General features: G+C 37.2%; 2 protein-coding genes across 3 annotated transcripts; both read left to right on the forward strand.

The window, feature by feature from the left end:
- The first annotated feature begins 8952 nt into the window (after positions 1-8952).
- dlx4a (distal-less homeobox 4a) lies at positions 8953-15157 on the forward strand. Its single transcript, XM_067428961.1, has 3 exons — positions 8953-9423; positions 10414-10607; positions 14666-15157. Exons 1-3 carry the CDS (start codon positions 9120-9122, stop codon positions 14918-14920), a joined length of 753 nt encoding a protein of 250 aa, XP_067285062.1. The 5' UTR covers positions 8953-9119; the 3' UTR covers positions 14921-15157.
- A 509-nt stretch (positions 15158-15666) lies between these two features.
- dusp3b (dual specificity phosphatase 3b) lies at positions 15667-20257 on the forward strand. 2 transcript variants are annotated; one of them, XM_067417991.1, is made up of 3 exons: positions 15667-16051; positions 16349-16587; positions 19933-20257. In XM_067417991.1, exons 1-3 carry the CDS (start codon positions 15930-15932, stop codon positions 20136-20138), a joined length of 567 nt encoding a protein of 188 aa, XP_067274092.1. In that variant the 5' UTR covers positions 15667-15929; the 3' UTR covers positions 20139-20257. The 2 variants fall into 2 exon arrangements, with proteins under 2 accessions (XP_067274092.1, XP_067274104.1); XM_067418003.1 differs by having other exon boundaries at positions 16349-16572.
- The last annotated feature ends 3310 nt before the right edge of the window (positions 20258-23567 follow it).

Raw genomic sequence — 23567 nt, forward strand, 5'->3', positions numbered from 1 at the left:
ATGCTCTCTAAAATGAGATGAGCCATAACCAGTCCTATTAAGGAGGCTCACAAGAGGCAACGACTCAATAATGCCAACCTGGGACGATTCTGAGAGTAGAGGCCTCAACAAAATTACTCTATAAAACGGAAGGAGAGGCCTGAGAGGTCAGTTTGCTTGATGGCACAGAGAGCAAGGTCTGTGGTGCGGCGTAGCTTTGCTACCACCTCCACGTCACACGCAACGGTTTCAACGTCGATGCCTCCCCCAGTGAGAGATAGCCAGTGTCTCTTTAACTGGTGGCATTGACTCATATGTTCACAATGGATAGATGAATGTGGGCCACATATTAAACAGCTCCCATGAGCCTTCCGTTTCTTCCCGATCTGCATGCTGAGGTGGAAAGATTGAGGAAGAGTGAAGTTTCTTCATAGAGAAATTCTCGTAACTCTCCTAAGATCATTGTTATCATCATGTGTAATATAGCGCTGACACGGATGTACACACTTCCTGAAAGCTTTCACTGCCATAACTGCCTTCGACACATCACAAACAAACAGAACCTAAAGACAAGAAAGAGGATGACGTGTACTTCAGTCGTCCTGTTTTAATATTCTAGTCGCACCAGTAGTGAGTGATGTCATATGCTGTCTGCGGCCAGTGTTATTGTTGTGTTTTGACGTGATTTCGACACCGGTCCTGCCAGAGGCATTCTCCATTAGTGTCCTAGTACACAGTGAAAGTTTCCATTCAAAAGGGAAAGAATGCTTTGTGATAACAACAGTTCCAGATTTCAATTATAATTTAATAAAAAGATACTACTCTCTGTATGTTTTTCTGTTTTCTCTAGTCATGTTTATATGTAAATTACATGAGCTTATTTAGTCCAGTAGATCGAACGATCTGAAAAAATCTAATAACCTACCTGCCCATAGGCCCTCTTCTTGGAAAAAGGGACAGAATGATTGAAAGTTGCTTGTGATCTGATCGACCAAAACGCATCTTAATACTAGATGAAAGCAAGGCCTTTGATGTAGTGCCTTTGTATATTGTGTGGTTTCCCTTTCACCATATACGTGTTATGGGTGAGAATTTGATATACGGCCAAAAAGATCACAAGTAGGCCTATGCTAAAATTGTGGTGGTAAAGCGTGCAATTTGAGAAAATCAGTCAAGGTGTTGGATTCTGTCAAACTAATTGTCTGTTTGATTAATGCCAGATGTATGGTACATAAAACACTGTGTTTAGGCTAACATTGTGACACCTCGTTTTTCAATGGTGTGAATAATATCGACGCCTGACCAATTTAGTGCCAACTTTGTACCTTGCCTAGGTACATTGTGTATCTGTCTTTGTTGTTTTGGTTTTTTTCTAAGGGTGTGAGAAGCAGCATTCTCACACTCCTTAGCAAGTCTTTGACTGTCTTCAAATCATATAAATGGGTTTTCAAAATATTATATAATTTTTGTATGCCACTGTAAATGCAAATTAAACCTTACATTTTTTGTAAAGTCCAATAGAGGCCTCTAAGAATTCTTATCAGTTCTTAAATTTCCTTTGTAACCTGAGTAAGTTAAGTGCCTTTTTAAGTAGAGTCTTGTAGAGTAATCCTGTTTAAGACAAATGTTGTTGTACTTGAGTTGATCAAAGTACGATCCCTTCCTTTGGCAAAGATACCCAGCTTAAATATACCTTGAATGATAACAGAGTATAAAATACTCTGGACTGAAGTCACCTGACTCTCAACTGGTTTTGTAAATATATCTTACAGTTTCTTTCTAAAGCAGATGTCAGGCAGCGCATAAAGCCAGTTCTTATTGTTGTTAAATTTAGGGATTAACTAAACCCAGATTTTCTCCAAAATATCTTTAAGAGATGTGCCCAAAGCTGATACAATTACTCCTCGTTTTTGCTCTCTACGCAATCACTATGCAATAATGAGGATGCGAAATCTTTAGGAAGGCGTCATCTGATTGGTTAAATTCTACAGGATGGCCGCGAGACGTGTTGCATTCTTGTCTGCCTGGAAACAAATGCCGTGACGCCAAACTTCCATTGTTCCAGAAAACATTTTTTAATTAATAATTCATAGATGCATGCGATCTGTTATTGCAGGGACATTGACTTTAAATGTTCACGCTCCTAAACATGATGCGGAACAAAACAAACTGTGATTGGCTGAATTACATGTCAGTCAGACAGCTTCTATGTGGTCCTTGGCCAATGAACGCTGCAATAGATTCCAGGGCTGCATTCAGCCCCAACAAAACATTATAGTGCATAAATACCTTTTTCTGATGACGCAAGAGTTGCAACTAGGGCAGCTGAGAAGGCCATTCTTTGTGGGTTTTTTTTATTTATTATTATTTTAAGCCTGATGAAATCTGTATAAATATACTAAAAACTATATAACTCTTACGTGTATCCCGAAAACTAAGCAACTTTACTTGGACCCATTGTCTCTTTAATAACACATGGTTTACATGTTTCTGTTGATTGGCAAGTTGGGCTGACATTTTTCACACACCTACCAAACAAGAGAAAATGTATCTCAAACCCTGTTGCACACCGCTTCCAGGAAACATGTCATTAAACTCGGAAACCGTAGCAATTTTCATTTATACTTCTGCATCCTTGTCCGGCCATTTGACTTCACCCTGCAACTCAGTCGGGAAATCTGTACATTAATTTCTTCTGCTTCTGTTACACTTTCACAGACTGGCTTATCCACCAAGAACTGTTTCTCTTTGGAAAGAGTTCATCAGACCAGATCATTTTGTTTCTTGTGGTCTGAGAGTCCAGGTGCCAAACTCCAGGTGGCCTTTTACTGAGGAGTGGCTTCCATCTGGCCACTTTACCATACAGGTCTGATTGGTGGAGGGATGCAGAGATGATTTTTCTTTGGAACCAACCTCCATTTTGATTTCAAAAATAGTGGAGGAGATCAAACTCCTGGGTTACTATTTTCAGTATCTGAACAGTTGTGGGATGTTTTAAACCCTCTTGTCTTAATGAGCTTTTTACACAGATTGTGAATTAAGCCATTAGCATGCAATGCCAAAGGCACCTTGTTTGTCTTTAAAATATCAGAGAAACACTGTTTCTGTAAAAAGAAATACAACAACAAAAACCTAACAAAAACCTAGCCTATTGTCATATTCTTTACCAGAAATAGGTTTAAAAAAGACGTGAAGAGAATTAAATGGTTAAACAGAAAACTGGTTATTGCACAATTATTCAGTGTTACATGTTGACCAATGCCTTTATAACATAATTGAATGTATGTGTTTTTAGATTACACATTTTTTTAGTCCATCTTCTCCTCCTTTGCTCTTATCTTCTTACATGACGTGTTTGTTTTGACACTCAGCTGTAATGTTAGCCCCTAAATGATTGATGACCTTAAAAATGAGTATGTGAGAGGGTGTGCATGGGAGATTAAGTTCTTACCACCTGCGACTGGCCACTGGGTGTTTTCTTGTGGAAGAGGTGTGAATCTTCCATCTTTGAATCGCCTACATTTTAAGCCTCCTCTCTGGAGCCTCAGGACACAGACACACCCACTGCTAAAAGCAGATTTGGCTAATCGGTCAGAATAGCCTGGCTACATTCCTCTGGCAGATTACTTGTGAGTGTTATGTAGAGCAGTTGAATGTTACAGAGATGTGGCTCTTGGAAAACATTCAAAACTTTTACAACATCATTTGAAATCCCCACTTGGAGTATAGCAGCAGTTCAGCCAACATGAAAAGGGAATGTGTATTAACTGTACCCAAACAAACAAACAAAAAAAATCCCTGGATTTACTATAAACATTGAATGCTTGTGAGAAAAAAGGACAACATCTGATATCATATAATTAAGCTCATGAATCATATTTAATAGCGCCTGTTTGTATTTTATGCTGAGTTTTCCTTGTTCCTGGTCAGAGGAGCAAGCAATACACAAATTCTAATGGTATTTTATGGCATTTCTATCTATAGAAAGACTTCTATCTGGCAAGTCTTTAAATAGAGAAACAATCACGGAAGGACGGACAGATGATTGGATGGGAGGATTGAATATCGGAATGATTATGGATTGATGAAACGGATGGAACAATGGATTGAATGAATGAATTGAGCAGATGCCTGGAACAGTGAATGATTGAATAGATGGAATGATTGTGGATGGATGGATGGATGGATGGATGGATGGATGGATGGATGGATGGATGGATGGATGGATGGATGGATGGATGGAACATCAGAATAACCAGATGGGTGGATAAATGGATTGATGGAACGTAAGAACAGATAGCTGGAGAGAACATCAGAATAGATGGGTGAATGATGGATTAATTGATTGATGAAACAGATGGGTGGAACACCAAAACAACTGATGGATGGATGGATGGATGGATGGATGGATGGATGGATGGATGGATGGATGGATGGATGGAACATCAGAATGACTAGATGGGTGGATAAATGGATTGATGGAATGTAAGAACAGATAGCTGGAGAGAACATCAGAATAGATGGATTAATGATGAATGGATTGATTGATGAAACAGCTGGGTGGATGGATGGATGGATGGATGGATGGATGGATGGATGGATGGATGGATGGATGGATGGATGGATGGACGGATGGATGGATGGATGGATGGATGGATGGATGGATGGATGGATGGATGGATGGATGGATCGTCAGAACGTATGGATGAACGTCCTGATGCATGGATGGATGGACGCATAAGTTACATTCGAATTTTTTTAACAAAAATGCTGTTCCCAGCACATGTAGCCTTGCTTTTCCATCTACCAACACTTCCCTCTTTTCTTTCCGTATGCTGCCGCAGGCTTGGGTAGACCTGCCAGAGCCTGCTCCCAGATGGCAGATCACAGAAAGGGAGAGGGAAGACAGAATGAGCACCAGCGTAAGGTAGAGAGAACTTCGGCAATGTTCAAAGACACACTAGTTCACGTCAACACCTTTGATGTTCCTGGCAGCCACCAGACAGAAGGAGACAATCTGTCTCTATAGTGTACCGCCCAGCTTGAGCAGTGCCTTAAACCACCCAAAACCCTGCAGCTAGTTTTAAAACACATTCACAAACTGAAATGTACTCATCAAACACTTCAATTACCCTGACAGGCAAAGGTACCTGAGACACTGGTGAGGTGCAGGGTCAGGGGGCCAGTCTCATACTGATATCTCTCATTTTCACTTTCACCATTTAGCACATACAAAAGACTGCAACCTGCTATTGTTCAAACTAATTGCCATTTACAGAGAACGTTAAGCCACTCGTTCACTCCAGAAAAGGTTGAATTGTGCTTGTGATCATTGAAGTCTGTTGCGTATTGAGGTCAGAGATTATTAGACATGATGTTTAGGGACAAAATACCCTTCAGGGTCATTTGGTCATACAAAGTGCTACAGAATTTTTTTTTTTTTTTATCAGTTCACTCATCAAACAATATTTTGACATGCATTGGAATGATCTATTAGCACTGAAAGTTTCATTAAAAGTTATGGATTTCATAGCATTGAGATTTTCTAGATTTCTGTTTAAAAAGACTTTATATTAAATATTCCTAAATGTATCTGACCAATTATGTCCATGTAACTCACATAATTGTTGTTGTTGTTTTTTATTCAGATCGCACTGTGAATGAGAAGGGGTTAAAGCACTTTAAACAAGTGCTTTGTGTAAATTTGCGAAATTGTAATAATGGCTTTAATCTTAAAACTATATACACGTGAACCATCTTTTTACTATCTATATTTATTTAAAGATCTCATGTTGAAAACATAAAAAACACATTACAAAGTTAAGCCCCTAAACTTTGCTTCAGAGTGCATTAAAAAAGATTTTTTAAAAAGCAAATTGATTTGACATGATTTTCTAGGCCTACTTTTTATCACGTAAAAAAACTCTTCACAATTCAACTCTTTAAACAGCATATCAAAAAAAGTTTAACAAGCATTTTCACTTAAAGACATTCTTGCAGCAAAAATAAAATTATTTAGACAATAAATGATTTAACTATTTATACCTAAAATGTGCCAGATTGTTTCATATTTATGCGAATACTATAATTCCGAATCAAAATAGGCCAAGAGAATGTCTTTAAAAAATAAGTTGTGATTGCAGAACTCTACCTCGTTAAAACAAGTAGACGTAGACTAAATATTTGACAGAAACAAATATGAAATATGACATGGACGAGGATGTGTCGTGGTTTATAGAAGACGTTTATTATAGATTAGTGAGTTGTCTTATTTAAACTCTTAACGTCCCTTTGGCGCAATATAGTGTCAGGTAGCCTATATTTAGCCTGTCGGTACAAGCGTAAGCATGCGCACTTTAATAGAGGTTCTTCATTGTGCATGTAGCCTAGGCCTACATATAATCTGCGATAACATTCAGAACACACGCGCCCTTTTGAATATATTTTTGGTTTAAAGTTTAAAATAATTTGGAAACATCTAGGCTAACGGGTCAACCGAAATTGATAGTAAAAAATACCATTTATGGTTCGCGTTCCAGAGACATGGAGGATTCTTCGAAAAGGACAATTTCTCCTATAAATAATGCATTAATGTAGCTGGGTAGCGTTACACGACAACGAATAGCCTACATTCTCTAACTGACAGTGTCAGTTGGAAAGATTACAGAATTTTGAGACTTCTTGGTGTTTTAGGATCTGCGACATCATTAACCTAACGGATGGACTTATACTCACCTTAAATAATTAGAAATGACTTCAAAGAGCTCTTGTCTGCCAGTTTAACAAGATCTAACTTATCTCCCATATTTGACAGCAAATTTTACTGGCCCTGATAGCTATTTCTTTCTCATCCACCAGAGTTAGCCTGCATCACCAGAGCATTTGTCAGCACTGGTCTTCAGCTTAAGTCGGTGAAACACGTGCCATATAGCATTCATCACCTGCCCTCAAATCATAGGTGACACAAACACACCTACACAATACACAGTATCTTGGCAACAGAGTGCAGAAATATACATGCATACACACCAGAAGAGAGAGACACACAGTGACGCCAGCTAGTCTGGCCTAAGACAAGAAGTATTGTTATTAACCTCTTTTCCCCCAGTGTGAATGAAAACCAAAGTGAGGGTATATCTTAGTGTTATGACTTCAGGGGCTTTCTTTGTTCCCCTCTATGTACACATAATTACAGACTGGGATGAAGTAGCCTACACTTCTCTTTCTTTCTCATCTCATGCTGTATCCTCTCTTTCTCTTATTGAATCACGGTCAAACTTTTATATCTCCCTCTCACTCCTTTCTTGGACTCAAATACCATTGTTGACTATATATTTATTACAACATAGTAAAAGGAGAGTTTAATCTAATATATATATATATATATATATATATATATATATATATATATATATATATATATATATATATATATATATATATATATAATGTAATACAGTATACAGTATATTGTTTTTTTTTTCCTCCCATATGTCTCCTCGAGTTGGCTATTAAAGGTCAGGTTTCAGCGGTGTAATACTGTCTGGATCGGCAGGCATCGAGGCTGGGCGTGTCGTGACGGTTAGATGTACCTGTTGAGGAATGTTGTTGGCACAGGATAAAAGCATCTATAATTTGTATAATTCTCTCCTCACGTCACTATTTTGGTTTAATAGCACGTGCCCTTCAACCAAAACATGTAAAAACACTGTGCATCAATAGCGGCTCTTTTCAACTCTCTTCCCCTTAACCACGATAAAATGCGTTTCAACGGAAATCAAACGTGGCGGATTAATTAGCCGTGGGATGCTCCAATCATGCACTTTGTCTTGTCTATCAGACTTCCTCATCAAATAGCCTAATCATTTGTTACAAAACTGTTAAGCTGTTTTGCTATAATAACAGAATCGGATTGTAATTTCGCTTTAACGAAAAACGAAAATATAGCTAAACTATCTAACCATCATGGTGAAAATATTCTAGGCTATTTTAAAAGAGTGTATATAGGCTTAGTTGTAATTTTATTCGTATTATATTTGTATAAACTATATAATGTGAGTCTTTAGATGTTGATCTTAGATGTCAAATGTTGAATTAGGTCTATAATTTGCAGAAAATAGAAATATAAAAATAGTAATGTTAAAATTAGGCTATTCAAGTTAAAAAAAAGCATGCTATAGGTCTTTAGATACGTTTTTTTTATTGTGGTAGCCTACCTACTTCTTATTTTTGTACAACATAATGTTGCATAATAGCCTATTGCATTTTATGTTATTATAATAGGCTATAATTGAGGTTATTATTAGGCTATAGCCTAATGATTGCATTATTTTAGTGTGTTTAACCTTAATGGTGTTTTGTTTTTTTCTTTGTTAGAGGCAGTGATAGATTAGTAGGCTATTTGTAAGCATATTTCTATCCATACTAGTGTTATTTGCGGTGAAAACAGCTTTTATTATCAGTTTGGAAGCTATATGCTATTACAGCTAGGCTATGCTATTTTAAATCCTATATCCTATGAATGTAGTCCCAAAATGATAGGCTACGTCATTCCTTTTCTTTAATAACGATACATTTATGGCAACCGCCGGTGCCAGGTATTACCATACATTTAGGTTGACATTTTGACCGCAGGCTATATAGCCTAACTATAACAATTGACCTGATTATTTATTTGTCAGCCTTAAATAATCTTTATCGACATATTTTTTAGACGAGATTCCAATAGCCTACTCTGTTTTTATTTATTTCACACTAAACATAATTAGCCTATTAGTCCAAAGAAGCAGAGGTTTGATTTTTACATATTTTAAAACATTTCTGCAAATGTGGGAATTGCGATGTTCCCTATAGATATTACACTGCTGACGTCACTGGCTCAAAAGAAATGACGCGGACGGCGCGTGCAGCCAATAAGAGAGCGCGTTCTCACTGCTGGAATTAACTCCAGTATGTGATGGGACAAGTGAGATGAACTTCACAGACTTCATACACTGCCAAAACGAAAGCAAACTCATGCGCCTCGCGTTTTCACGGACATGGATCTCTCTAATGGACCTCATTAAGGGATGGAAATCACATGACTCTTCTAAATAGATGCTTTTTATCATGCACCGGTCTAATGGACATAACTCTAAAAAATGACTATGACTTCACTGTCTGAAAGTTTGGTGACTTCAGATCCCTCAAAATCGGCATTTCTGGAGTTCAGTCACGGTTACCAGTCTCACCAGCAGCATTCACCCGGTGTGTCTCACGCGCACTATCCGGTGCACGGTTTGCATCAAGGCGCACATTCGCAATACGATGCGGCCTTCTCTTCTGGCGCTGCTTCGTACGGCCGTCCGCTCTCTTACCACTATCCCAGCGCCCATCACCACCCCGGAGCTTACCTACCCTATCAACACAACAGCGCAGTCGGACATTCAAGAGTGGAGGATGCAGGTAAAGGGCGCTTTTCTTCACCCACCGATTTAGAAAAGAGTTAATAAATTACGTTCTGCTATTGGCTTTAAGAAAACAAATCATTACTAAATAACTGATTAATAATAACCCTGATTCCTGAAGCTAGCAACGCACCATTTGGGCTTTTGCTCTTTAAATTCTAATCAATAACGTGTTAAATCTTTTAAATGCTCATCATCATTCATTTGCAACGACCCATTGAATTAAACAATCTTGGAGAAATAGCAGGCTTGCTTATAGATCAGTAAAGACAGAAGAGAGAAACTACGATACATGGACTGATTTAACGATTTTTGTTTTGTTTTACCCAACTCTTCTTATAATAGTAAACTTTACTAGCTGCTTTATTTCCGTTAATATAGGCTATTTGTAATGATCTCAATTAACAAATCAAGTAATTGTCGGACCCCCCCCCCCCCCCCCCATACACACACACACACACACACACACACACACACACACAAAACCTGCCTTTAGATTGCAAAATACAAATAAGGTGTACATGCTTGTGTAGTCTTGACAAGCTTTTATTAATTATATATTTTAAAATGTTTTCATTGACGTTTGAAATTTGACTATAAAGTGACTATAAAATATTCATAACACGCAATAATTTTCACTGCCATTTTAGAGTTTTTCCATAGAAAATTAGGTCTATTTGACGCTAGCAAATGTGTCTTAATGTAGCCTATGCAGTTAACAGATGTTCCTCCTTTCTTTTGACAGAATAGCCTACTTTCGAGAAATTATTTTTGTTTTCATTTTTACCAGTTATTTCTAATTCTATTATTATTATTATTATTATTATTATTATTATTATTAGGCTATATTATTATAGTTTTTTATTAGGCTATATTATTATTGTTATTATTATTATTATTATTATTATTAGCTGTTATCACTACTAGGCCTAGGCTACTATTATTATCCTATTATTATGTAATGTCATATTTAATTTTCTCAATTAAGATTCCGAGAAGCAAAGTTCCATTGAAAGTGGAGAAATCCGCCTGAACGGAAAGGGGAAAAAGATCCGCAAACCCCGCACGATCTACTCGAGCTTGCAGCTGCAGGCGCTCAACCAGCGCTTCCAGCAGACCCAGTACCTCGCGCTGCCGGAGCGCGCTGATCTGGCCGCCAAACTGGGTCTGACACAAACACAGGTATGTAGGCCTACATATGACACCACTGAATTAATGCAGAAAAACACCTCTGTCTTTACACCACGTGTAGACATTTCAAAAGAGAACAATTGTTTTATAAGATGATTTTTTTTCTATAAACACCAGAAGGTTGATATGGTCTCTACAAGAAAAATACAAGAAATGTGAAGTCTTTAAGGTGAACTAAAAAGCAAAATGTTGGAGAGTAAAGTGCATTTCATCTTTGCGCCACGTTGCGCCTATTTGTTGGTAAATTATCGAGGGCATCGAATCACTTTTCGGACAAAGGAAAGAAATAAAAGGAAAAGAAAAAACGCTGGAAATGCATTAGTTGTAGACCTCTCGCACATCATTATTGAAACGCTAATTTAATATATAAGTGATAAAAATTAAAACGATAATCTGGGAGATATGCATGCTACGGAATTGTTATGATAGCCTGCAGGGAAATTCAAATTATAGGCTCATAAATAACTTCGAGGTATGATAATAAGCCACTCTTAATAATATTTAATAATTTAATTATTATATAGAATATATAGAATAATACATAGATATAGAACAATATAGAAGGTTCTAATATGCTAATCAAAAGCATGGCAGCCACGTATGTTGCATAATGGTAATCATAAGTAGTTATTGCATTGGCTTATAAATGATAATCTGATGCACAATGCAGATCTATGGAATAGTCACTGCAGTGCGGATATGATGTTGTAGGCTACTAATCCTGTTCTGGCTGTGCAGCTCTGGTCTTTTTCTAACCAAAGGAGCATAGTCTCGGTGTTAACTGCAGTGTCCCGTAATTCTTCACATAAAGTGGTCTTTTTATATTAAAACGAAGTTCGCATATGTCTTTAAGTTTAAATAGCCTACATATATGTACTAAGTAGCCTATAAATAAATATAGTTGTCATATTTTTTTGTATTATATTTAGCAACATTTAATAACTTTCAGTATGTGTTTTCAAGTAGTGTCCATGCTACAGAAGCAAAACTCATAGTTTTAGCTGTTTAACTGAACCTGCATGGAAATTGATTTATTTAGGGGCCCATCAAAACATCTCCTGAAATTAAGTTAACATGGGCAGCAACATATAATAAATTACAAAATATTTATTTAGCAAACTTTTTCAAAGCCCATAATATGAAATAGAGAATATATATTGTTGTCTAGCCAACAGTGTGTCAGGACACTCATCTTGTTCCCCACTTCACTATCCAAACTTATGTGACCCACTTCACCTGACTTCACTCTATATTTCAATAACTGTACTGAAAGGACACGCTGAAGCTCTAGAAAAATTATAAACCATCCACCCACATTTTGAATCAATGCCTAACTCACAAAATACACAAAATACAAAGCCCTTTTTAGTTAAACAGTACTTCTTCATTGGGCACTTTCATATGATTTGTATTAAAAACCAGAAGGAAAAAAAAAACAGATGTCAGCTTTTTTGTGTGTGTGTGTAATTTAAATATCATATTAAAACAGTCGTATAAACCTTTTTTTAACCATGCATCCAATTATGTAGCAATACTTTTCAAAGAATTTGATATAGTTTGTATTATATTGAAAGTCTTGGTCTGTAAATGTAATAAAATACTTACAATATAAAAATATGAATGATTTCATTTCAAAAACTAATGTATTCGTGTAGAGTGAAAGTGAAACAAAACTATTACAATATTTATACTCTGAAAAAACAAACAAACATTTTAACATAATTTTACCCACAAGCAACTATTTTTTCCCCAAATACATATTTATTAATTACTTGGTTGACAAAGATGTTTGAGATTAAATCAAGGTTTATTGTCTTTTCCAATAAAGCTTTTATTTTGTTAAATTATGCTTAAGACGTCACTTCCACCACATAATGCTATTAAACACAATATGTGGTTTGAGATGTGAGGAAACCAAAGTGTACAAATGTAACAGTGCCTCCTGTTTCAGATATGTCCATAATTGCACATCTTTAGTAGGCAAATTAAATAAAAGTTTATTTAGTGGGTTTATTTTCTAATAAGTTAAAGAACCATCTAAATCTGTCAAAAATCCTTTCAGATAGAGAAGTATAAAGGAAGCATTTATGCTCTGAAGTGGTAAATATTTCCGATAAAATGATATGCTTTGTCGAAATAATTTGAATGCACTATTGATTCATTACAATTACAACCTATTCAGCAGTATATAAAGTAACTCAATGCTTTATATTTTGTGATTTATGCAGGTATGGCAATGCCTATTATAAGCCTTTTTATTTTATTTTTTAGTTTGAATTGTATTTATTTATTTTACTCTGTATTAACATCATGGTAGCCATAATAGATTTCCTAATGCCATTTATCCCCTCATAATAATATAAAGCACCTGATTAATACATTCTGACATTAACTTTATATTAATCCTAAAACTTAAATGAGCATTATTAATTAAAAATTATTACAACTATTTATATTTTATATTATATGCACAATTATTTAGCATGTATTTAACCTCCAATTCAATAAAAACTCCCATATTTCTTTGATTAGAGTTATTGTTTTCTCCTGAGGACATATACAGATGATTCAGCAGAACAGACAAACGTTAAAGACGTGTGTTTATGTGGAGGTGTGTGGCCAGTTTGCAGTGCCAGATTACTCTTTATTAGCAACTGCGGCTCTGTCATCGCTGCAGTTAAAGAGGGCTGAATGTTGCCTCTGGCACCTGCTCCTGCCTTTTAGTCCAGGCAGCTCATTTAATCTATTTTCTGACAATAATAATAATGCAGATTTAGATTGTATTAAAAAATGGAATCACCATTTGACAGAGGAGCTCGAAATGCAGCAAAAGGTACATCGTGTATAAGTCTAAATTAAAATAATTATTTTGGGTGTCAGTGTGCATGAGAAAGCATTAAACGGGTAATTGCAGTTTAATCCATCTTAAAAGTCTCTTGGAAAACATTACTTTAATTATGTCTCATTATAGAAGATGTTAAGCTCTGTGGGTGTCGCTGGTTTATAAAATTCATTGTAAATTCACAATAAGCATGAATTTTCCACATTATGGTAACACAATTAAGAAAGTAAAAACCCGAAGAATAATATCAAGAGTTGTTTATATCATATATTATTGAAAAGGCATGCACAAGTTTGGAGAGTTCTGGGTAAAAAGTTGGACTGTTCACAAAAAACAGCAATAATGTTTGGAGTTTTGCTGCATCCAAAGAACTGTCAAGCTTTTCCCCCTTCTCACTTGCAGCCGGCTGAAGGCGTGCTGGTGTTGGCAGAAACCCTGCTGTACCACAAAAAATCTTGCTGAATCAAAGCTGGCAAATATCACACTTTAAACTTCTGAACAATTCTGAAAATCAGTGTCTGTAGAGCTCAGCGAAAATGAATACAACTAAAAATGTTTACATTAAAAAACTTGAAATCTGTTCAAGTTAAATGACCTTAAATAGTAAAAAACTGAATTACGTTTAACAGAACTACATGCCATTTTTTGTTTAAAAAATGTACTGTTGAAATCTGCATTTAACAAGGTAACACACCTTTATAGTAAAATGTGATTTCAATTAAAATAGTACTTTTTATAAATAAGTTACTTCATAAATTACAATTGAAAAAAGCCCTGGTTAATAAAATATACACTGTTATGCAATTCCATAATGTCTGAATCATCACCATATACACACTCTAAAAAATTCTGGGTATAAAACAACCCAATGTTGGGTCAAATATGGACTAACCCAGCAATTGGGTTGTTTTAACCCAGCGATTGGGTTGTCTTAAGCAAATATTTAACCCAAACGCAGGGTTAAAACAACCCAATCGCTGGGTTAAAACAACCCAATTGCTGGGTTAGTCCATATTTGACCCAACATTGGGTTAAAACAACCCAGCATTTTTTAGAGTACATATCAGTGCTTATTGTTCTACATTTATTTTGATAATTCCTTCCAATCCTGCTTGACTTGTGTGTTATTGAACAATAAAACATTTGCTTTACACTGTGCATTAAACAGTTGAAAGCACAAATTTTAATCCAAATGCAAATGTTGCAGGTAAAGATATGGTTCCAGAACAAGCGTTCCAAGTACAAAAAGATAATGAAGCATGGCTCAAGCGGACCGGAAGGAGAACACCTTCAAGCGGCTTCTGCCTCGGGACCACCGTGTTCACCAGGAATGCCGCCCCTGTGGGATGTTTCCATGTCAAGCAAAGGTGCCCCCATCCACTCTGGAGGATATATGAACTCTTTTGGACACTGGTACCCTGGTCATCACCAAGACCCAATGGCCAGAACTCAGATGATGTGATGGGGGATTAGGGTTGTCTACAGAGCACTCTTCAGCACTCTTTACTCACAGTCAAATGTTCTTCAAGTTCCTCCTCAGTGTTTTCGTCATGAAGATTTACAGTGCTGACATTTTCATTTTTTTGCTTGCAGGTTTTTATGGTGGATTTTTTTTAAAGACTGAATAGACAGCCTAAACTTGGATTTTGTAAACTCTTTTAATAAAATGCAATCGTCTGACTGCCTTGAATGTCTATCCTATATCTCAAAGCTTTCAACCTCAGTCATTCTTTCTTCAATCTATTTCATATTATTTTCATATACTATTTGGAATATTTGCAAATATTTCATTTTCATATGAAATCTTGCTTTCTCAGTTTGACCCTTTCATTAATCTCCACATTAAAGTGCTGAATATTTCATTGGCAAGAAGTTCATTTTTAATTTTAGGAAAATATATCTATAGTTTATCATTTATAGTATATAATTTATAGTAAAAGTTTTCATGTGCCTGCAGTGTGATACAAATAAATCAAAATACAAAATAATTAAATATAAAAGAGAATTTAAAAAAAAACTATAAAATAGCCTAACTAACAAAAGTAGGCTTAAAACAATTAGATGGAATGTAGCATGGCATGCCACAGGACAAGTGGACTTCATCTCAAAAGTCCAAAAAATGTAATCTTATGGGTGATATATTCCACTTGATTTATTCCCTGTTCATAACACGAGACTCTCTGATGCCACCTAGCGGTTTGAAAACACGCCACGATAGCATTGAGTGTTGGACTGAAGTTAGCTCTCTCTAGGCCTAACAAACAAAAACAACTAACAGACTAATGTGAGCAGCTTTAGTATTATGTTGAGCTGGATACTGACCTCTGGACTAAAAACATAAGTCCATTTTTTTAATACTCTAGATAAGATGACACAATGAAGATGGAAATGGATTACAAAAATCACTTCTTCAGCATTGAGGCCGAGGATCAAGATTGTCTACTTGAAAGGCAATTTATCTTCAGCTAAACATGACAGACTATGAAGTGTCTGTTCAACAGCTCAATGATCTGTTGACAGATGAAAACGGAGACTTCTGTATGCCCTCCAAACATTTTAATGAAGTCTACCCCGGGATACTCCTAGGAAATGAGTAAGTCTTCACATAGCCTACAGATATGTAGTGGGTGGATTATTTTCTTACAATAGCCTATAGCAACATTGCTCAATAAACATTTACATTTTGCAGTTGTGTGTTTAGCTTTTCCTGTCTGATAAGCTAATATTCAAAACACGATCTTGTGTCTTGTTGCAAATCCCCACGGGCAAGGCTTTAAATAAACATGGCCTATTTTCCATGTGGGAAGGGCGCCCCCTTATGCTCGACACACTTACAAACTAACTGAGAGACTGAAAAAGAGGCTGTTACATTACACCTGTATCTCAACAGGTCTGTAGCCACAAATGTAACACGTTTGCATCAGCTGGGAGTGACACATATCCTCAATGCTGCAGAAGGCCAGTCGGACATGCACGTGAACACGGATGCAGAGTTCTACGCAGACACTGGGATTATCTACCATGGGATACCAGCCTTTGACACTGACCATTTTGACCTCAGCGTATATTTTGAAGAGGCTTCTAATTTCATTGAAAGAGCTCTGGCAATGAAAGGTGGGAGGAGTCTTGGTAAAAAGAAGTACCTACTTTTAAATGTGTATCTTATTTCTCATCTCTAATTAATAATGAATCATCAGTTCATTTCCTCAGTTTTCTTTTTTCAGTGTTCCTTTTCAACTAATTTGTTGTTTAGCAATATCAACCTTAAAGGGGTAGTTCACCCCAAAATGAAGTCTCATCATTTACTCATCATACAAGTTGTTCAAAACCTGTATGAACTTATTTTTTCTGCTGAACACAAAAGAAGATATTTTCAACAATATGGTTAACCAAGCAGTCGATGGATTGGATGGACCCTATTGCCTTCCATAGTATGGACAAAAAATATTATGGAATTTATTATGGTGTCCATCAACTGTTTGTTTTCATGTTGGAACATTCTTCAAAATGTCTCCTTTTGTGTTCAGCAGAAGAAAAAAAATCACACAGGGACAGCTGCCATGAACACATAACAAAACGTAAATAAAACACAACATAAAATCCAGGCCTGGTCCTCCTCACTCGTCCTTCTCGGGTGTCACTCATCCTTAAACGCCTCCGAGCTCCCTCATGAGAGGACTCGAGACCGGTGTGGCTCTCGCTCGTCCACCTCGCCACAAAATGAATAAAAAATAAACAAGGTTCAAGTATGGACTCTGGCTGGGCCACTAAAAGACATTCACAGAGTTGTCCTGTAGCCACACATTTTTTATCTTGGCTGTGTGCTTTAGGGTCATTGTCCTGTTGGAAGATGAACCTTCGCCGTCTTAGGTCTAGAGCACTCTGGAGCAGGTTTTCATCAAGGATGTCTCTGTACATTGCTGCATTGATCTTTCCCTCGATCCTGACTAGTCTCCCAGTTCCTGCTGTGAAAAAATCCTCACAGCATGATGCTGCCTCCACCGCCTCCACCATGATACACTGTAGGGATGGTATTGTCCGGGTGATGAGCAGTGGATGGTTTCCTTTGCTATTTAGACCAAAGAGTAGCCTGACAAGCCAGACCCACATCAAGATGTTTGGTCTGGAAACTCACCATTGAAAGGGCTCAATCCGAAGGGGCAGGAAAAATGGTTGTCTTTCAAACTCCCTCTGCACGGCGTGCACGCTATTGGATAGCGCTACAACCAACCAGAGCAAAGAAGGTGAAGCAGAGCTCATTGACAGATTAAACTTTCACCGCATCCGGTCGGGAAACACATCTTCCCTTCTTAAGAATGACTTCAGTGCCGTTCTTTGTTCTTTTCTCAGAGAAAGCTTAACTCCAAGTCTTCCAGAGCCGCGGTCAAGGATAGAAGCATGCATTCGCAACTCTGCCGTCATTATGTTAAGCCCCGCCCACGGACTCTATACACGATTGGCCCGACCAGAGTTTGGTTTTTACAGCTCAGAAGTGTATTGAGAGTTGCTAGACGACACTCGCTGCAAATTAGATTTGCTGCCGCTAGGGTGCGTCTAGATTTCTAGGCTAACCAAAGAGTTCAATCTTTGCTTCATCAGACCAGATTATTTTGTTTCTCATGGACTGAGAGTCCTTCAGGAGCCTTTTGGCAAACTCCAGGTGGTCTGTCACGTGCCTTTTTACTGAGGAATGGTTTCTGTCTGGCCACTCCATGTAGGCTCCATGATTGGTGGAGTGCTGCAGAGATGGTTGTTCTTCTGGAAGGTTCTTCTCTCTCCAAAGATATGTGCTGGAGCTCTGTCAGAGTGATCATGGGGTTTTTGGTCACCACCCTGACTAAGGCCCTTCTCCCCTGATCACTCAGTTTGGTCGGGCAGCCAGCTCTAGGAAAGAGTCCTTGGGGTTCCAAACTTCTTTCATGTTTTCATTATGGGATATTGTTTTTAGAATTTTATGGAAACTAATGAATTTGAATAGAGCTGTAACATAAAACAATGTGTAAAAAGTAAAGCACTGTGATGCACTGTGCATGTGGTGTCATGACCCGCATGGGAGTGAGAATATGAACATGTGAACAGTAAGAATTGTGTGTGTGTGTGTGAATCTCACTCCTGATCTCGAACCACCTCCCACGCTGGTTTGAATCCTGCTCGGAGCAGGTCGAGTGGGACCGGTTACACGTACAGTAGAGGTGTTTACTTCCTGAATAAACCAATGTTCTTGAATGAGTCGTTTAACTCACTTATAATAAGTCAGATGTTGCCACGTATTGGCAATGTAACCTGCGGAAACATGCAGATAAGTGGAGTGATACAAACAGTGAATATACTATCAGTGTTGTTGGACTGTTATCTTAGCATTCTTGAAGCATGTCTAAATTTAATTTGAGGACCTGTATTCTGACATAGCAGGGTTTCAGGATTTGTCTTACCTGTTCATGGTGTGCTTCCTGTGGCTAAAAGAGTTATTTTTTTCAGTCAAAACAGCTTTCCGAACACACTCGCATCGTAATTTGCAGCTATTGTACGTTATGGTGAATTTAATCTCATGAGTAACCTATGTTTTTGTATAGGATCTGAACTAAAGGGTTAGTTCACCCAAAAATGAAAATGATTTCATTATTTACCCGCCCTCATGTCGTTGGACACCCGTAAGACCTTTGTTCATCTTTGGAACACAAATGAAGATATTTTTGTTGAAAGCTGATGACTGAGAAAGGCTTCAGAAAGGCCTCCATTGGCATTCAGTTCATTCCCACTCACAAGACCCATAAAAGCCACTAAACACATCAATACAAAGTCCATCTCACTACAGTGGCTTTACAATAATTTTACAATGTGACGAAAATAGTTATTGTGTGCACAAAAATCAAAATAACGACTTTATCCACAAGGTTATTGACATGAACTCGACGCATGCGCGAGAATATGACGCAGATCCGCCGTTCAGATACATGACCCAGAAGCGTGGAGGAGCGCCGCTATCGCGTGAGTTCACGTCCGAGACCTACACGGAAGACAATAACTATTCTAGTCGCTTCGTAAAATTATTGTAAAGCCACTGTAGTGAGATGGACTTTGTATCGATGTGTTTAGTGGCTTTTATGGGTCTTGTGAGTGGGAATGTACTGAATGCTAATGGAGGTCTCTATGAAGCCTTTCTCAGCCATCAGCTTTCAGCAAAAATATAATTTCTGTTCCGAAGATGAACGAATGTGTTACAGGTGTCCAACGACATGAGGGTGAGTAATTAATGAGAGAATTTTCATTTTTGGGTGAACTAACCCTTTATACCTTTTTTTTACACATTAATATTCATTCATCTTTTACATTAATACTCATCATTCGAAATTGCCAACTCATTTTCTCATGAATTTCCTTTTTCCTTTCCGCTGTTGAGTGTCTTGAACTATGGCCTTGTCCTTAAAAGTAGCTTTGAGAATTGAATATGTTGCACTCTAATTTCTTCTGTAGGTAAAGTATACGTACACTGTCAGAAAGGCTACAGTCGTTCGGCTGCACTAGTCATCGCACACCTGATGCTGCAGCACAGCATGGATGTACGAGCCGCTGTGGCCACAGTAAGAGAGAAACGGGAGATTGGACCCAATGATGGATTCCTGCGCCAGCTCTGCCAGCTAAACGATTGCCTGGAAGGCAAAGGAAGGCTGGGTGTTTAAAGTAAATCTGTGTTTATCAGCTAAATAATAGTTGGCAAGTCAAAACTAGAAAACATTTAGTATGCAATTTGGAATGATAGTTTTCTGCATCTCTGAAGTGTCTCCTGCCCTCTAGTGGTACAGTTAATCAGAGGAGTTTAGGCAGAAATTTAGTACAGACTGAATTTGACTACACTTCAGAATAAGTGCTAGTACGCATAGGCCTATACACAACACTTTTGGTAGCCCAGTTTTGATATAACTGCATAATCAAACACAACAAGTCTTCACAACAGACAACAATCATTTATTAAACATCTTTAAAGTGAAAAGTAGCACACATACCTGAGTTACTCTGAAACCCCTCCAACATTTTCTGCTTTCATCTGATTGGTATTGAACATTTTAATATATTGTGATTGTATAGCTGCAAATAGGACTTTTTAAAAACGTTGTTCCTGCATGTGAACATAACTGTAAAATGATTTACTACATGCAAATATAACAGCTGAAAGCAAATACCTTAAACAATATCGCCTATATGTTTTGACCAAGCTACAGTCCAATGGTGGTCATTAGTTTGAGAATGAGTTAAACCTATTTCACCTCTCTCCAAATAAAGTTGAAATATAAAAAAGGAAAACAAGTTTGCATCGCATCCACCAATCCACTGAACAGAGACATTGTGGGTGTGGGGGGTGGGGGACTCACAGTCCCTTAACATCCATTACAGGTTGGTACTGACACAGTTTCATAGAAGGATAATGTACAATGCTATAAAGGATGATTTAACAGCAGTTTTGCACACTGAACTAGATGTTGTACCACTGACCCATAGGGGAGAGGGCATCTCAACTTCCTGTATTAGGATTTTTTGTGTAAAGCACATCGATTATGGTCAAGCGAGAAGACGACAGACAAACATTTGTGCAAGCATCACTGTCTTTGTCATTATATAGAGCTATTTGTGGTGGAGAGACTGCAGATAAAAGCATTGTTAAAATACAACAATGCACATAATGTACAGATATATCTCTTATTAAACATAAAAAGGCCTGTTTCACTAAAAGGCCAGTTAGGTGCCTGTGGTGAAGATGGTTTCTTACAGTAAGTGAGGTCCTGTTGTGTATTAGACCATGTTGAATATTGTATTTTGAGGTACTGGTGATGGTGGATTAATTAGGTTTTTAAAAAAAATAACTTATCTGAGATCTGCTACAGATGTGTCTTTTTATAGCTGGATAAAAATCTGTTTAATTAACATTAACATTCAACATTCACTCCAGCCTGAACACATGGCAGTGTGTGCAATGGCTTAGATAACCTACTGGAGGAGTGAGAATTACTGTTTAATATTGACACAAATGTGAGAATGATTCTACGCTGAACTTACTATCCTATATCGTTTGCATGTGAGGTATGAAGGTTTTAAATAACAGAAGTCATTGTTCTTTATCGAATCACTATATGTCAAATCAAACACATGAGAAGCACAATGGCCGTCCACACTGAGAAACCCACAGTGCGGTTCAGATTGAAAAGCATCTACAAAAAAGCACAGTGTCTAAAATGAACTTTAGTTTTGCTTTGAACAATTGTTTGTAACAATCCACTCACTGAAAATTCACAGTCCAGTTCATACTTCCTTAAACAGCTCAGCATAAAATACACCAAGTATTCTGACTAAAACATTCTCTCTCTGTTTCTTTTTAATTCCTCATAAGAAGGAATAGCAGGTCTTCACATGGAAGTCAAAAATGACTTGCTAAATTGCAGACTGTGGACATGTAGATGATAAGGGGTTTAATAGTTTGAGTGAATCGTCCCGAAGGCTGTTGAAAGACCATTTTTAAGACCTATTAAAGGGGTCATAGCATTATTTACATTTTCCCCCCTGAGGTCCACTTACTTATTTTTGCTTCAACTAGTCCAAATGTAGTTTTTAATGGTTCTTGTGCCTTTAAGTCATCATTTTTTCGCATGCAAAATGAGAAATGACTTTCTTGGTCTCATCTGATTCAATCTTCCCTTCTTCAGCCGTTTGTTTTCTAAAGGGTTAGTTCACCAAAAAAAAGAAGAGAAAATTCTGACATCATTTACTCATCCTCATGTCATTCCAAACCCGTAAGACTTCTTGTTTCAGCTTCTGAACACAAATTAAGATATTTTTTATATTCTCTCATTTTTGTCCAAACCAGAATTTGTGTTAGAAAATGACTGAAAGTCGTATGGGTTTGGAACGAGTAAATGAAGCCAAAATGTTAATTTTTAAGTGAACTATCCCTTTAACATTGGGATTGAAGGATCTGCAGAGCTGTAGGTGCTACACACAGCCAGGAACAGTACAAAGATTGGCCTAATTTCTAACGTTTTATTCTAAAAGTCTTTCTGGTGTTTAAGAATAATAATATCTGTCAGACTTTGCCCTTGTTGTGTGGATGCCAAATAATAATTGCTAATGTGTCACGTGTTAATAACAAAAAAGAAAAAAACTATTTCACTCGTATGAATTCTTACGATTTGTCAATTCTGCAGTGATTGGTAGGTTTAGTGGTGGGGTTTGAGGTTAGGTCATTCGTATGAAATCATACGACTTGACCAATACGTCAAATAAAAAATAATAAAACCAATTCGTATGAGTGAGGTCGTACAAATTCATACGAATTAGCCACCTTGTAGAATACATAAGAATTGCCGTGAGATTGGGTTGGCATGTCAGGCTAGTTGTTTGCGAGGTGACTTGGTAAAGAAAAACTACGTGCCTATAGAGTGGTGCAAGCATGATGTCTCTTTGTAGGCCAACCGGCAGTTACTGTAACAGCATACTGGTTCCCTCGAGAAAAACCCAATAGGATTGTTCCACAGGCTTTTGGATTATCGCATTAAACAAGCTCTGTGGTCAAAAAACAAATTTTTTAATACTTAAAGTTAATTCTCACAGATGAACACAACTTTATGAATTTTGAAGCTTAAAAAAGAATAGTTTATAAGAGCACAAATATAAGCATTAAGAGGCTGTAAAAGTGGACAGAGCTTGCCCTTTTGGCGCAACAACGTTTAATCTCCTCGACAGCCTCTGTAGGCCCATTTAGCCACTTGTTAGCAACTGTCTTTTTCAAGACACATAACAGCTTCAAAAAATCCAGAGTGGGGTAATACTGATATATTTTATCTCGTAGAATAAAACGTTTAAGTATCTTGAGCTTGTGTTAACCACAGACCTTATTTCAGCCATTTAATACCAATAATAAAAAAAACGTTATAAAAAAGGTGCTAAAGTGCTAAAATGCTAAATCTTTTCTGCATTTTGTCCTACACATTTACACCATACCTGCACCAATCTATAAACTGAACACATAGTACGCATGCACATGACAACACCGCTTTCACAAATTCACATTTTTGTACTTTACAATAATGGACAATAACGGTTTAATTTTTTGAAAACTT

The sequence above is a fragment of the Pseudorasbora parva genome, chromosome 2, assembly GCF_024679245.1.
Source record: "Pseudorasbora parva isolate DD20220531a chromosome 2, ASM2467924v1, whole genome shotgun sequence".
NCBI lineage: Eukaryota > Metazoa > Chordata > Actinopteri > Cypriniformes > Gobionidae > Pseudorasbora > Pseudorasbora parva.

Bases quoted from the DNA above. Each gene is read 5' to 3' on its own strand.
- dlx4a (XM_067428961.1), top strand. From the start codon at position 9,120: ATGACTATGACTTCACTGTCTGAAAGTTTGGTGACTTCAGATCCCTCA. The intron at 9,424-10,413 runs GTAAAGGGCGCT...TTCTCAATTAAG, and splicing joins TTCAAGAGTGGAGGATGCAG to ATTCCGAGAAGCAAAGTTCC. The intron at 10,608-14,665 runs GTATGTAGGCCT...CAAATGTTGCAG, and splicing joins TGGGTCTGACACAAACACAG to GTAAAGATATGGTTCCAGAA.
- dusp3b (XM_067417991.1), top strand. From the start codon at position 15,930: ATGACAGACTATGAAGTGTCTGTTCAACAGCTCAATGATCTGTTGACA. The intron at 16,052-16,348 runs GTAAGTCTTCAC...GTATCTCAACAG, and splicing joins GGGATACTCCTAGGAAATGA to GTCTGTAGCCACAAATGTAA. The intron at 16,588-19,932 runs GTAAAAAGAAGT...TTTCTTCTGTAG, and splicing joins GAAAGGTGGGAGGAGTCTTG to GTAAAGTATACGTACACTGT.